At 46.2% G+C, this 15,575-nt stretch overlaps 1 protein-coding gene across 4 annotated transcripts in view; it reads right to left on the reverse strand.

Moving 5' to 3' along the window:
- Znf827 (zinc finger protein 827) overlaps positions 1-15,575 on the reverse strand; it is a 164,478-nt gene that overhangs the window by 109,287 nt on the left and 39,616 nt on the right. For all 4 annotated transcript variants that reach the window (XM_085843798.1, XM_029480781.2, XM_085843799.1 and 1 more), the window contains exons 3-4: positions 11,976-12,148; positions 6,074-6,554 (exon numbers count right to left, since the gene is read on the reverse strand). In XM_085843798.1, the coding sequence (XP_085699924.1) occupies positions 6,074-6,554; positions 11,976-12,148 (654 nt within the window). The remainder of the gene's footprint in view (positions 1-6,073; positions 6,555-11,975; positions 12,149-15,575) is intronic.

The raw sequence follows: 15,575 nt of genomic DNA on the forward strand, positions 1-15,575 counted from the left end.
TGTGCGTGTGAACAAGACCTTCAGCCTCTCTCAGTCTCCTCATCCATGAAATGGAACGGTAACAGTGCTCTCATGTAAAGTGCTCTTAGGAGGTTCCACGAGCTAAGCACAGCAGAGTCAGCACCATGGACGCAGGTACAACAGCAGAAAGCAAGTCCCTGGGAGTCACCGGAGTCACCGGAGTCACCAGCCACACAAAGTTCAACACCAGCGTGGACAGCTCTAGGCTCGGCTTGCTTGCTTAGAATCCTGCTCAGTCCCTGCAGTAGCAGTCGTTAAATACAGCCTCTGCCTCTCTCTCTCTCTCTCTCTCTCTCTCTCTCTCTCTCTCTCTCTCTCTCTCTCTCTCTCTCTCTCCCTCCCTTCCTCCCTCCCCCACCTTAGGAATCACCAAGCTCAATAGAATCCAGGGATTCAAACCGACACTCAGACTATCCACGCACGCACAGTCCTCCTCCTGCAGCTGCTCACACGAGGAATTTAGTCACGTGGCTCCAGGGTGCCAGGGCAGGACTGAACAGAGCCGCTAAACCAAATCTCAAAAGCAGACTATCAAGTAGTCCAGTCAGGGAGCCATGCCCCCATGGTGATGTGTGAGTCCCTGACTACCAACACAGACTCTCAGGGTGGGAATGGCACAAGGCTGGCATTTATATGGAAGAAGGCCCGTTTGTTAAGATGCGGCTGAGAAGGCCATCGGAGCCACCAGGCAAAGGGGATGACTTAAATCGCTGGTCATCTCCAGCTACTCTTCTCCAGGGGGTGTCTTAACATTTATACATAAGCCCGATTGTCACTCCCCAAAACATCGAAATAGTGAGCAGTGGACAGGGGTTTGGGGACAAAGGCTTCTGGGAAACAAGCACCCTATGACACAGAAACTTTTGTGGGCATTTTTCATGTCTAAGTGACAACTATGGCTGAGACACCCATAAGCCAGAAACAACGGAGCAAGTGACTGTCTTTTCCAAAGCTGTCTCTGTGCAGCTGAAAGTGAGAGGGGACACTGGAAGGCCTCCCTTTCCCTACTTAAAATTATTTTGGTGACGATTCTATGGAGCTAATAGGATGTGGGAGACAGCACAAAACTTTTTTGTCAGTTTCCAGATTAAAAATAGTCGAAATGACTTATATCTTTTATTTTGGAAAGCCGGGGACAAAAAAGATATCCCTTGCCAACAAGCGAGGTGCCAAGTTTCTGTCAAGTAGCTGCTTGGTTATAATTTGGGGAGCTAGAATTCAATTTATATCTTGAAAAATGGCATCTTGGAGAAAAAAGATGATAGGAGACTTGTAATTTGTTCCTTTAATGAGGATGCTCTTTGTGTGAGTATGTGTTCCTGTGTTGATGTGTTGGGGTGTGCATAGGCACACATATAGGCTAGGTGTATATGTGTTGGGGTGTGTATAAGCACACATACAGGCCAGGTGTCACCCTTGAGCATCAGTTTTAGGAGCTGTCCACTCTGTTTTTTGAGACAGGGCCTCTCATTGTACCGAGGACTTGACAATTAGCACAGTCTGGCCACTGACCTTCAGGAATCCATCCAGGTTTGTGCCACCACGCCAGTTTTTTTACACAGATGCTGGGGACTAAACCCTTGCTTTCATGCTTGCTCCAATAAACACTTCACTGAAAGAGCCGTCTCCCCAGTGGCTCCCAGTATCTGGAGGCTTCCAGTCTAGGCTGGGGATTTTCAAACAGGATCTCTGATGTCATAGCTATCTGGGAAAATCAGAGAGCCCAATGAACATGACTCAGCCAGGTCTCCCCTTCACATCAACTGTGACCTGCAGTGAGGTGTCTCAGACTCACAACATCGTGCCCTTCTCATGGGTTCAGAGAGAAAGAGAGGAGAGGTATACTCAGAGACTGGAACTGTACTGGAAAATGCTGCACTGAGTACCAAATTAGGGTACTTGGTTTGTTTTGAGAATCGTTTGGCATTTCTGAGATAGAGTCTCGTGTAGTCCAGGTTGGTCTAATTCTCTAATTAGCTGAGGAGTAAATTTCTGATCCTCCTGCTTCTCTGTCCCTCGTGCTGAACTCAGAGGTGGGCATCATTATTTCCTGTCCCCGTAGTGCTGGAGATTGCACCCAGGGCTTTGTGAATGCGAGGCAAGCGTGCAACCAACTGTGCTACATCTCCAGCCCCAACGTGCCCATATCTCATATCAGCTGACCTTTGTCCTGGATGCCTGCTAGAACCACCAAAGGAATGTAAGGAAAATACCAAAGTCTGGGGCCTATTCCAGACCAATTAATGAATTCATCATTCTTTGGGCACTGGCATTTAATAAAACCTCCCTAGGTAACTTGCTGTGGGGGTTACAAACTGCTGCTGGCCATGGGAGACAGGCCCGAGGTCAGCTGGAGCAATAGTAGTTTCCTAGGCTGGGTAAGCCCTCCTCCTCGGAACACGCCCAGTCATGTGACCCGGGGTAGGTCACCCTGTCATACAGCAATTTGCATACGTCTTCTGGCTTCCAGGAAAGACCTGTGTAAACAGCAGAGCTACAGCTCTGGAAAGCCTGTCTTCTGGCTCCAAACCCGGAGTAGAGTCTACAGAATTATTTTTTTGCCCACCAGTGCAGATAGTTAGCAGTTGGGCTGAACCAACCATGATTGTGAGCCTGGATCTAGGGTGCAACCTGGCCCTCAAAGAACTGAGGAGTGTTAAGTCAGGATTCATTGGGAAAAATGACTAGTGGTTCAGAGACAGGATTTTGTTTCACAAGCATGTAACCAGGAAACCTCTAGTTTGGCAGAGGGTTGCAGTGGCTTTCAACCTTCCTAATCCCGTGACTCTTTGATGTAATTCCTCATAATGATCCCCAACCATAAACTATTTTCATTGCTACTTCATAACTGCAGTTTTGCTACTGTTATGGATCATAATGTAAATATTTGGTTTTGATGGTCTTAGGTGACCCTTGTAAACGGGTCACTTGACCTTGAAGGGAGCTGAGACCCACAGGTTGAGAAGCACTGGGTTAGCTTGTGTTTAAAACTGCATGCCACCCCGTGATCGTGGACCTCGGCGGGCTCATCCAGTCAGGTTCTGCTCGGCTTTAATCGAAGGAGCAAAAAGCATCAAGTGATTTCTCTCTCTTCTTTGGAAACAACTAGGTGTCTCCACGCTTGAATTTGTCACTGTGCTTGGTCTTTGGGATCTGGCACAGAGACTCCCAGACTAGCTGCCTACAAACAGCTGCACCCTATGGTACCAGCAGGTGCAAGGACAGAGCCCTGGGAGGGGGGGGGACCAGTCCAAGAACAATGGCGCCATTATAGTGCTGAGAGACCAGGCCAGGGGCTAGCCTCTAGTTCACACCATTTGAGGGCAGGAAGAGCAGGAAACTCAGCCACAGCTCCCTGGGACTGAGTCCCTGGAAGACAGCCACCAAGCGAGCCAGGTAGAGCACACAGCAGACAGCGGCAGGGCTGGGGGTGGGGATCTCTGCAGAAAACCATATTCCTTTCCTTTTAACATAACTTCTCTTCCCCGTGGGCAGCACTGCCACAGTCACCAAGTTTACATTTACATCCAAATATGCACACACAAAAAAATTACCGATGCATCTCACTCCCTGGTGACTTTATAACAGGTTGCTAGGTAACAGTGCATACAAGTCAGGTTTCAGGACCTCTGGTAAGCCTCCATAAAATAGCTGCATGGGCCTTTTGCATAAACAGTGTGCCTCTGCTATCTGTTTTCTTATGCCAATTGATCAGTCTGTAAATTCTCCAGCGACCAAACTGTAAGAAACCTCTCCCCACCCCCACCTACAGTTGAAAACAACAGACCCCAATATTTAAGGCTTTGGCACACAGTGCTCCCTGTGGGTAGACCCCAACCTACAAAATGCTTCTTTCTCCCTCTGTGCAGCCGGAGCCTTCTCTCATGCTCACTGAGACGCGCTGGAGCTAATAATTACAGCCCAATGTCTGGTGGGATGGGAAGAGCTGCCGCTCAGAGCTGAGCCCGGCGGGAGCCCTGTTTCAGATACCAGTGTTTTTAGCCCAAGATCAAGCCTTCCGGGCAGCAACACCCCCTCCTGGCTCCATCCCCTGTTCATGCTCTAGACCTGAGAGCATCTGGATTCAGAGAGAAGGGAATACACCTTAGAACATACTATGCACCCCTCCTCAGCTTGTTCTTGTCTGCTAAGAGAGGAAGCAGCCACCACACTAAGTTATGCCAAATGACTTGGGACTGCACTGTAGGAGACCAGAAAAGGGATCAGCCATAGGTAACAGCTTGGGATTTTTCATTGTTATGTTATTGTTTGGGGGGACAGGGTTTCAAGTAGCCTTGTCTGCCCTCCTCCCAGGAGTGGAGGCGATCACCACCGTGTCTGAGTACCCTACAGGGAATATCCTAAAGGATCTGGGAAGGCCAAAGGGGAACACCCATTTCCCTCATATTTTGGGAAAAAAAATAAATATAAATCTCAGAGTAGATCCTGTTTCCTATAAATCACAGAGTAAAATCCTGTTTTCCTTGAGGCTGAGGTGAAAAAGGAGAGAGAAGTTAAGGAATGGAAACCTGGGCCAGATGGAATAAAAGCCCCAACAGGTCCAGGCATTGGAGCATCTTACAGTGTTACAAGCATCCTGTAACTCCCCCCTGCTCCCTCCATCTTGAATCATTTCCTGGATGCCTCATTTTTCATCCCTACCCTCTTTTGTCTCCTCCACTCATGTTTCCCACTGCCGAGGGGGCAAAGATCAAGGTGAGAAGGTACATTCCAAAAGCCCGGACTGAAGTGTCACAGAGCAAAGGGACTTCAGAGTGAAGCTGAGCCTCTCATTCACCTGGCAATGACATTTAGTGAAATACTACGCATGGTCCATTTAAAGGAAGGCGGTGACCAATTATTCTCCATTTAAAGGGTATTGTCAATCTCCAGAGAGCTGAAATGGCATTTGGAAATCATCCTGGGGACTGCCACCTTCACTGACAGACAGAACCCATTCTCAACCGACCTTTCTCCACCCTCGACAATGCCTTTAAAATTTAAAATCGTATTTTCAAAACCAGCACAGGCCTACATGTGTTATTGCTGCAAGAGAGTAAGAAAAACATCTACCAGGTTGCCCCAGCCCCATGCATCATTGCTAGTTCATCAAGTCATTGAAAAGTAAGATGCCTACAGTGTGCCAGCAATGGGAAACAATGTCTACTAGCAAGACATATTTTATAACTTACACATCAGCCTCTCTTCAAAGGGCATTAGGGCAGTTGGGAAAGGATTCTTGAAATTTTTTCTTAAATTCCACTTTAGTGGAGATGCTTGCAACAGCCATATTCATAGAGACAGAAGGTAAATAGTGGTTGGCGGGGAACGAGGGGAAGGCTGGCAGGGACTCTGTCACGGTGTGATGCAGCTTGAGAGCGGGACACGTTTCCAGAGATGGGTATACAACAGTGTGACGCTAATGCCACTAAAATGTACACCTGAAAAAAATTGTCTAAACCAGGATATTTTCAGTATGTATACCCCAATGCAAAGATCCCGAGAGACTCACGATAACCTTTAACACGTGTTTAAATTAGAAAAGTCTGTAATTCCTCATGGTAGATTCTTTATATGTTCTTTAAAAAAAAAAAGAAAAGAAAGAAAAAAAGATAGAAAGAAAGAAGAAAAAAAGCTGTGCAATTAAAACAGGAAAGAGCCTGAATACCAAAAAAAGGGAGACACACTTCAGAGACACCAGCACAAAGCAAGCAAAGGAACTAGGAAGCACAAAACACAAGCCTAGCTTACTCCCTGAGTGCCCACTGAGTAAGAGCCAAAAGCCAGGCGGGAGGAAGGGGCGATCCCCACTGTTTCCACACCCAAGCAGAAGTAATGCTTATTTCCAAAGGAGTACAAAAACAAAGCATAAAAATAAAGAAAATTAAATTTAAAAAAAAAGGATAAGACAGGGGAAGGGAAGGTGGGAAGGAAGGAAAAAGAAAATTTATCAAAGTGTGAAATACTAGAGCTCAAGGAACTTTGGAAGCATCTAGTCCTACCATCCTATTGTACAGATGGGGAAAGGGGGAACACAACCCTAAGCAAGTACCTGACAGCTTCATGAGAAAATCGGAGGCCATCTTAACCGAGATGTCCTGGCTGAACAATACTGCTGCACTGTTGGACACATACTCGGAGGGGTCTTTCAGCTTTGTGTGGTTGGCGGGCCTGTCGGCAGCATTCAGGGTAAAGGAGGTGGGTAGGCCGTTATCTTCCTTGGGCTCCTCCTTCACCAGCAAAGGTGCAACGCCAGCCCCACCCTGGCCAGTCCTCTCTGGCGTGTTAGACGTCATCACGGTCCCCACTAGCTCTGTCCCTCCTCCTTCCCTCTGCTGCCCCAGGCAGCCACTGTCACTGAGGTGGGGAGATCCCTTGACATCTGGGTCTGGGATCTCCTCCTTCACCTTGGCCTCTGTCCTCAGGAAGTGCTGATGGCAACGCATGTGCAGTTTCAGGCTGAAGTGGCGTGAGGATGTGAAAGGGCACAGCTGGCACTGAAAAGTCTCTCCCCGGTCCTGATGCTGATGAACCTGCCGGAGAAGCAAGAAGAGTCGGACTAGTCACTGTGCACTGATGGAAAATGCCTCTCTGCCTGGCCACACGTTCGTCAGGAAGTCCCTCAGTTCATACAGGGCCAGGGAAGAAAAGCACCAGATAAAATAACATCAGTCCTGAAACACAGAGTGGGTCTGTGGAGGTTAGGTCTATCCTGACCCTCTCAATGCTCGCTTGGGTAGAATTGTTCTAATGAGCTATTCAATGGATCTCACTTGATAGACCTTGAGAACAAACTTATGTAATCAATAGTTAGGGATCAAAGGGCATAACCTTTCATTCTCTCAGAACAACAATCTTTAGTGCAGATCCAGTGATGGCCACCCAGAGAATTTGCTGGTTTGCCAATACACACACACATACACACACACATCTCCAGGGTGTTCCAGCTTCACAGAAGAGGAGATAGAACACCCTCACACCCAAAAGTATCTTGAGCCCAGTTTCATATGAAGAAAGAAAAACAAGAGAAAAGCCATCTGGGCAGGAGGAAACCAAGTTCAAATATCACTACAGTGTCTAGAGGATGTCCATTGTGAAGTGCAAGGACAGCCACTCACACCCAGCTCCGAACCTGCTTGTATCCAGGACCTGTAAAAATGGCAAGAGACTTTTCTTTCATCCTGTCACTACCAGATTTAGTGCTTGAAAAAGTGAGGAACTCATTGGATTGGCCCAAACCTAGCTTCAAGCTGGCAGGTGTTCATAAACTTGTGACTTCCCCATTCATCCCGCCAACGTGCTTCAGTATTGACCTGCTACACCCTGCTATTTCAGGGCTGGCCCTCCTTCATGTAGGGACTGCCAATGGTAGAGATCTGTGCCAAATGATTTGGGGGAGTTGTGTGTGCTCTGAACAAACAAGAACGTAAGCAATTGGCACTTGCAACAAAACTGACGCTCCATAGGTCAGGGGTGACGGGGTGGGATTTGAACCTGGATCGCAGTGGAGTTAAACGTTCACTTGTCCATCTTCTTGACCACCTGGCCACTCTGCTCATGTCTCCTTTCCAAGAGAATAAGTTTTACTGCAGCTGTTTATGCCTTCTGAATGAAATCCAAAAGCATTCTTCACCAGCCAAAACACACTTTAAATAATGTTAAGCGACCAACAAAAGCAAAGAAATTAAAAGTTAGTTGTGAGGTCCCGCTGCCACAGTGCCCCACTGTGGTGTTCTGCAAAAAACAACAAAAGATATTCTGGGCCCTTTGAAGTCTGTGTTTATCAACAGAAATAGCCATAAAAACTTCTAAAAACTCCACTTGTGATGGAGTCCTGCCTGTCAGTGCAAAGGCTTCTCCTGTACCCCAGCAGAGGGCGGAGGTGAGGAAACACCCCATCCATCCCTCCAACAGAGCCTCTTCCTGTTGTCTGCCACAAGAGGACTTCTCTGGGCACTGATCCTTCCATTAGCTTTCTTACAGAAGCTTCCCCACCAGCTCCTCAGCCTGGGTCACTCAGGAAGAGGCCCCGTGGAGGCCTCAGGTCACATGCTCAAGGGCTCCTGACAGGTGTCAACACAGGCATGCCCAGTACCAGGAGGTAAAGGTCACTGGGCAGGACACTTCATGGCCCTGAGCTTGGTGTCACGGGATGGATTCTACTTCAGAAGCACCCTCACATCTCCTGACCCCAGAGAGGAGGTAAGCCAGGAAGAGAGGCTCCAGCAGCCACTCTGGGAGGAGAAATGGGACAGAGGAGCTCTGATTCCAAAATCAAAGAGGGATGGGGGTGGGGCCCTCACTGAAAAGAGGCACCATGTGCAAGATTCCTTGAGGCTCCTTTTCCACAGTAGCCTAACCTTGTTGTGCTCAGTTTTAGGCAACTTAGAATAAGTTGAAAGGCAAAACCGGGTTCACCTTGGCACTTGGAATTTTATTTGAGCTAATGTGGCTTGGTATGGACTTTGAGAGAAATACTGTCCCCACCACCTGGCCACTGCATCACCTTCCTCTCCTGACAGAAGAGAGCTTTTCTGTTATAATTTTGATTCTCTTGAGCCAACACATGCTTTGAAGTCCCTCTTGAACCTCTATAGAGAAGAAATGCTGGCCTATAGCACGATAGGCTCGCTGGAGTATCTCACAGGTGTCACTGACGTGACACCAATGCCATTTCTAGGGTAATAGATGTGGGACACTTGGGTTAATGTGCTTTAAGATTTGGAGAAATTCTGGAGAGTATCTAGACTCAACCTCTTATGGAACCAGGCCAGGGGGCTGAGGGTGTCCTGAGCGCTCACAGCTCTCTAAATGGCAACTGGGAAGGGCAGAACTCCCATACGACCTCTGGCCTAGGTCCTTTCCATGGCTAATGTGTGTTCTTCATCTTCTCAGCCCTCTTTGCCTCTTCCATTCAGTTTGAGCCAACGGTTCTCACACACAGTTCCTGTATGCTTGCTCTCCTGGGGAAGTCGTACACTTCATGAGATGTAAGACAGCCCTGAGGGATCTGGACGCATTTCCAAATCCTTTATGTAGCTAGTCATCAAAAGCACTTTCACAACACCTTATGGAGGAAACAAACGCTTCCAAAGAAAACTGTACGCTGTCCAGGCCAGTGTGTAAGGACACAGCAAGTACTGAATTTGTTGAACAAATAAAGTTGAATCTCTTATTTTTCTGACATGGACCAATATAATCAATATAGGAGATTATATATCCTAAAGATTATAACTACTTCCGCGGGGTGAGATAAATAGCCAATTTTGTATTATTTGTATCGTTTTTGTGAATTCGCAGCACTAAAGACAGATCGCAAAGAGAGAGAAACCGTACAATTTATTTTGGAGTAATTTCTTCTAGCATTCCATTCGTTATCCCGAAATGTAAATGTTAATGCATTTTCAGATGGCTCTGGATGACAATTACCGTATTAACTGTATTTACTGACGGCTGCTTCTCCACACTAGGCACTGTAGTAAGGCTCTAAGAGAATGATCTCATTAACTCTTACACAGTGAGAAAGACCATATGTTTGTTTTCTCCATTAGTGGTAACAGAGGTTTAGAGGGCTTCAACTAAATGCTCACGGCTCCTAAGGCGTGGATTCTCACCAAGCTAAGATCACAAAGTCAGAGACTCTCATGAAGCTAAATCAAATCTTAACGTTTGATTAGAGTGCCCCTACTTCTCAGATAAAATTCATTTTAGAAAAATTATCTACATCTGCAACCTCCGGTAAGGGTAATGGAATATGGGTATTCATAAGACCGCACCATAACATTCCCATGGAGAAAATGTTTGCCAAGTTTTGCAAAGTTAAATTATACTCAATTAAAAAACTGTTTTAAGGCTCACGGGGGTAGGGAGAACAGGGGCAAGAAGGTATGCCTTTGATGAAATTAAACGTGCATAAGCTTCTCGAACACCCCTTATCAAAAGCTCGAGTCACGGCTCGACAGGGCAGGACACCACGAGTCTGAATAAAGTAGCGATTTCACACGACTGCTTTATTGTAGTAGTTATTGATTTGTTCTGAAAGCTCTCAGGATCCCGCGACCCGCCGAGCCTGGGCAGCTCTCATCTGCAACACTGTCATGGCCGTCTGCCTCTGTCATCAAGGCACCAGCTCATCTCCCTGTAGTGTCAGGGTCAGCAGTCCCTGCCATTGAAACCCAGCCTTTTTTCCATGGGTTTATAAATAGGTTGTTTTAAGTGACCCTGAGCTGAAACCAAGCTTACAAGGTGTCAGGGTAGATGCAAGTTTTCTGCTCGCTGAAGCTTCAAACCCTCCAGACCTGATTTCTAAACACAGCCTAGGACAGTCACTAACACAAGTTCTAGTTTTAAAAAAGACATTCGTTTTGAAGTCTCAATGCTGCAGATTTAAAGTATGACGTTTTACATAGGGAAGAGGTGAGCAAGGATGAGAAGGGCTAAGGTAATAACCAAGTAGGCTTCATAAAATTCAGTCAACTGGAACTCCTACTTAAATGAATTCTGAAGATGAAGGGCTGACTGCTGACCCCAGGAGAAAAAGGCAAATGATAGAAACAAATTACATCATAGATTTACTTTTCAAAAAACAAACCTTCTAAGCTATTTTCTGTAGTGAATAGAAAATTTGTGTGACTGCTTTCTGCAGCCTCCGTCTGAATAGCAATCACTGATCAATGCAAAAAGATTCAAATGCAAGATTTCAACATAAGCAAATATCCATTAGCTTTATTCCAAGGGGAAGAGACCCTTTACACATAACGTCACATCTAAGCCACATTGAAAGCTACCAGTAAAAAATTATTTTTCTCCCTGATGCTAGGGATGGTTATGAGCACCTCTGGACCAGGCTACTGATATTCCCCACCCCTTAGCACTAAGAACAGGTCCTGCAACCGCTCCTTCCCATTAGGTAGAAAGGAAAACTGAGAGCCTACATGTTACCTTCCAAGAATGTTTGGCTAGCAAAGTGCTGGGAAGATTTCAGTCCAGTTCTTTGTCAGGTTCAAAATGTCAAGCTCTTGTGAACTCATGAGTTTCCTCCCTAATGCTGAAGCAAAATCTCAGTATAAAAGCATGCAGTGGGGCCGGGCAGTAGTGGCGCACGCCTTTAATCCTAGCACTCGGGAGGCAGAGGCAGGTGGATTTCTGAGTTTGAGGCCAGCCTGGTCTATAGAGTGAGTTCCAGGACAGCCAGGGCTACACAGAGAAACCCTGTCTTGAGAAAAAAAAAGTATGCAGTCGGTGTCCATATGTTTATATATGATTGCATGTGTACTAGTGCACATATGCACACACATGGGGAAGCCATAGTCCAATGTCAGGAATCATCCCTGCACACTCATCTACATTACTCATTCAGCTTTTTCATCAAACTCGAGATGTTGGTATGGCTACTCTTAGCCAGACCGCTTGCTCAGGGGAATTCTGTCCTCCTTTTGATGGTGGAGTTACAGGTCACGGGCTATCTCTACCCACCACTTGCAAGGGTTTTTGGGAACTGGAACTTGCTAGCCTATCAAGTGGTGAACTGCAGAATCCTTCCCCAGGCCTCATAACTGTTCTTTATAGGACATTTAAAATGATGTGAGCCAGACGGTGGATATGCACACCTTTAATTCCAGCACTCAGGATGCAGAAGCAGGTGGATTTCTGAGTTTGAGGCCAGCCTCAAAGTCTACAAAGTAAGTTCCAAACAGCCAGGGCTACACAGAGAAACCCTGACTTTAAAAACCAAAAAGGAGAAGAGGGGGAAGGAGAAAAAGAAAATGAAGTTCTGGGATATTCAGTGTCACTCCAAGAGATGACTGACAGCTCGAACACTGTCAGTCTCGGGGACCTGATCCTGAGACCCCTCCATTCTACTCACAACCCAGTGCTAGCTTTCTCAGGCCTGCTCCATCACAGTGCTCCCTGTCAGCCAAGAAGCCCTGGCCACATCTCGGCAAATGGCTTACCTTCATGTGGGATTTGAGATTGTCCTTGCGAGCACACCGGAATGGACAGAGTGGACACTGATGACTCTTTAAGCCTGTGTGAATCACCATGTGCCGCTTCCAGTAACTCTTCCTTTTTATAACCAAACCACATATTGGACATTGGAATGGCTTCCCGCTTTCTTCTTCTGGGGCTTGGAAGAGGAAGGGGAAAAAGCAAATATTATAAAAAGCACCGAATATGTCTTTGGCGATTCTCCGATTATAACTATGAGGAAACTCTTACAGATGCTTTCCTTTAAGGAGAAGCCCACATTCAGTTAGCCACTTGCATTTGGGTTCCATCTGGCCACCACTGACCATCCTGACTGTGACAGCCTTACTCCCAAGGGCTGTCCTAAGCTGCAAAGCCATCTGCAGAGGCGATGAGTGTGGCTCCAGATGTACCCACAGGCAGAGAAGCCAGAGTCTCTCTCTGAAATCCCACTTGAAAATGAGTGAGAAATACAGGCCATCGCACGGGACAGGGAATAATGTGCTGTTCCACACAGAAAACCAAACAACTACAGAAAGCTCTCACACCGGCCTCCAGCGGAGGCAGAGCTCAGCATCCCCACTGATGACTTGTTTAGCTGCAGCTCCTGCAGACAGAGGCTGCTGCCAATTTAGCCATCAGGGGGTCCTCAGGTCAGGGTTTTTTTCCCTCTTATGTCTGTCCCTCTGCTTGCCTCTAACAATTGTGTACTGCCTTTCTCTGATCTGCACGAGCCTGGCTACCTACTGTATGAAGGGACACACCAGGCCACCACAAACGCTTCCAATTTTCAGGGAAGCAAACAAACCGACCGCTTTCCCTAAACGCAGCCCGGAGTGGATTGCTGCCTCCTGCACCATCCTTACAAGGAAGTGTCTCTATTGTAATACTGTTGCTGAATTTCTGACCCATCAGCCAACCTCTACAATTTGAGAATACGGGAAATAAAAGTGGGTGCCAGTGAAGGTTCTGTGTGTGTGTGTGTCTAAGAGTGTGTGTCTCTGTTTTTGTGAGTGGGTCCATGTGTATGTCTGCATGTGTGTATTTGTGTGTGCATGCATGTGTGTGTGCATGCATGCGTCTGTATGTGTGTGTGTGTGTGTGGCCCTGGGGGCCTCTTCTCCCACTGAGATACCTCACCAAATGCTTTTTACTTTTTATTTTGTTTGAAATTCAGTGTTCTGGCTAGGCCAGTGACCATCAGGGATCCTCCTGTCTCTGCTTCCTAGCAATGAGACCATAGGCAGCATACAATGCTGTGCCTGACTTTTACATAAGTGCTGGGGATCCCAACTTGGGTCCTCGTGCACAGTTGAGGTGCACAGTTTACCCACTGAGGTCCCTCTGTTCCTTGCGATTTATGACAAAAAAAACAAAACAAACAAACAAAAATAAAACTGTTCTATGACTGATTGTGTCTACATAGTGTGTTTGGCTTTAAAAAATTATTATTATTAGCTCTGTTTCTGATAAACTGCTAGTTAGAGGCTGATTACATTTTATGACAATAATTAATAGATGAAATATCAGAAGGCATGCAGCAGAGACCTCTGGCCTTGATGTGTACTCCCACACATCTCTCTCCCTCTCTCCCTCTCTCCCTCTCTCCCTCTCTCTCTCTCTCTCTCTCTCTCTCTCTCTCTCTCTCACACACACACACACACACACACACACACAGAGGAATAAATTATGACTAAGAAGAAAACAATATGTAATAGACAAAAACAAATGGAAGGTGGAAGGTGTGACGCTTATTTGGAACCTATGTAATCTACACTCTTGTAAAAAGACTTTTCTTTGCCATTGAAGAGAGGTGGTGCCCCTTAATTCCCTACAGCAATTGTTGGCTCTGTTAGATGGGACAGTGGAACTGTGTTAGCCTTACTTGTAGATATAAAGATCTGGGAGTATTTACAAGCAAACAGATAGGTTTTGGCTCTGGTTTGAAATATCAGAGCAAGCATGATTACATGAAGCTAACAACGAAAACCTGGCATCCCTTGTATTGCATGAGAACTTTCTGAATTCACACTCTAGAAACTTCTGAACAGGCATCCACAGTAGAACTGTGAGCTAAGAGGAAGGAGTTGGTGCACATGCGTAGTGGTGGTGGTGGTGGTAAGGGAAAGGCTGGGCCCCCTTTCCATCCTGCACCATTTGAATTTTTAAATACGAACATTTCTTCTGTGATTTTTAAAGGAAACATTCCCAAGTGCATACTTCAAGATAATCTCATTATTTATTCAGTGAGTCAACCCTGCTTCTACATGCCAAGAGCCACTCAAAATGGATGGAACCAGAAAGGTTTGGAAATAAGGTTAGGTGATGTTTTTAAAAAAATGCAATTTTACTAATACAGGTATAAGTGATACTAGTTGGTTTAGCCAAGCAACTAGAAAAGGTGTCCTCTAACTGAACATAAACCCTCAACACTGAAAAGTCAACTTCTAGTGTTCTGATTGGAAGGAGGCATGGACAACTGAACATTCCATCTGCTCTAAGAAAAACACCTTGGACAGGCCCCTAGCACTCACTCCTGATTGGACAGGCCCCCCCCCCCCCTAGCATCACTCCTGATTGAAAAGTCCCTTATCATTCACTCCTGATTGGCCAGCTCTTATCACTCTCTCCTGATTGGACAGGCACTCACTCCTGAAAGGCCAGAGCTCCTCTAGCTTTGGTATCTGGGAAGATCTCATTCCATCTCCAATCTGGCACCATTCTCTCCTCCATCACTGGCTCCCATACTAATATCTTGGTCCCTAAAGCCTACATATTGGACAATATACTGTCAAGCAAGGCCCAGATTGGACATCTAGGTGAGACTGTTGTTATACAATAGAGAAAATGATAATGATGTGTATGCTGTGTCATAAGAACATCAGAGGAACATGGAGGACACTCACAAACAGGCCGGGACAGGTCCCTATCTTACAGGAGTGTTTTCCACTACTGAAACCAGAAACCAATTTTATGGAACAAGCAGAGGAAGAAGGGAAGAGAAGCTGAGACCTAGGGCCCAGGCCAGGAACTTCATGGCACGGCCGAGGAAGGCACAAAGTAGCAAAACCAACATGGCAGAGTGCAGACTCCCCTGGAACCATGCTCTGCCTACAGGATCACCAACTTCTCTGATCTTTCAATCTTCTCCCCAGTCACCATCTTAATCAGTGATTCTGTATTTTCAAGTGTACGACATGCAACACGTTACCTTATACCAGAATCTTTCTGGTATCATCTGTAAGTAGCCCTGGCAAGTAGGAACTCAGTTGATTCCAAAAATAAATAATGCATAGATGTAATAAAGCCTGCATATTAGCACTCCATATAAATCCATTTACTTCATCTTGAAACTATACTGCCTTTAGTTTTAATTAGTACCCAAGTACACATGAATCGTGTACAAATTAGGGAGTTCTAGAATAGACTAGCAAAATATAATGAGAAGACACTGACTGAAAAATAGCCACACTCATAACCATTTGGAGCTGTATGCGAGCGTGCGCAAGAATGCGTGCATGCACACGTGCCTGAGTGAGCACAAGTGTGTGTGTGCATGTGCGTGCGTGTGCGTGTTCAGTCATGTG

The sequence above is a fragment of the Mus caroli genome, unplaced genomic scaffold (assembly GCF_978045245.1).
Source record: "Mus caroli unplaced genomic scaffold, Mus_caroli_1 scaffold_10, whole genome shotgun sequence".
Taxonomy (NCBI): domain Eukaryota; kingdom Metazoa; phylum Chordata; class Mammalia; order Rodentia; family Muridae; genus Mus; species Mus caroli.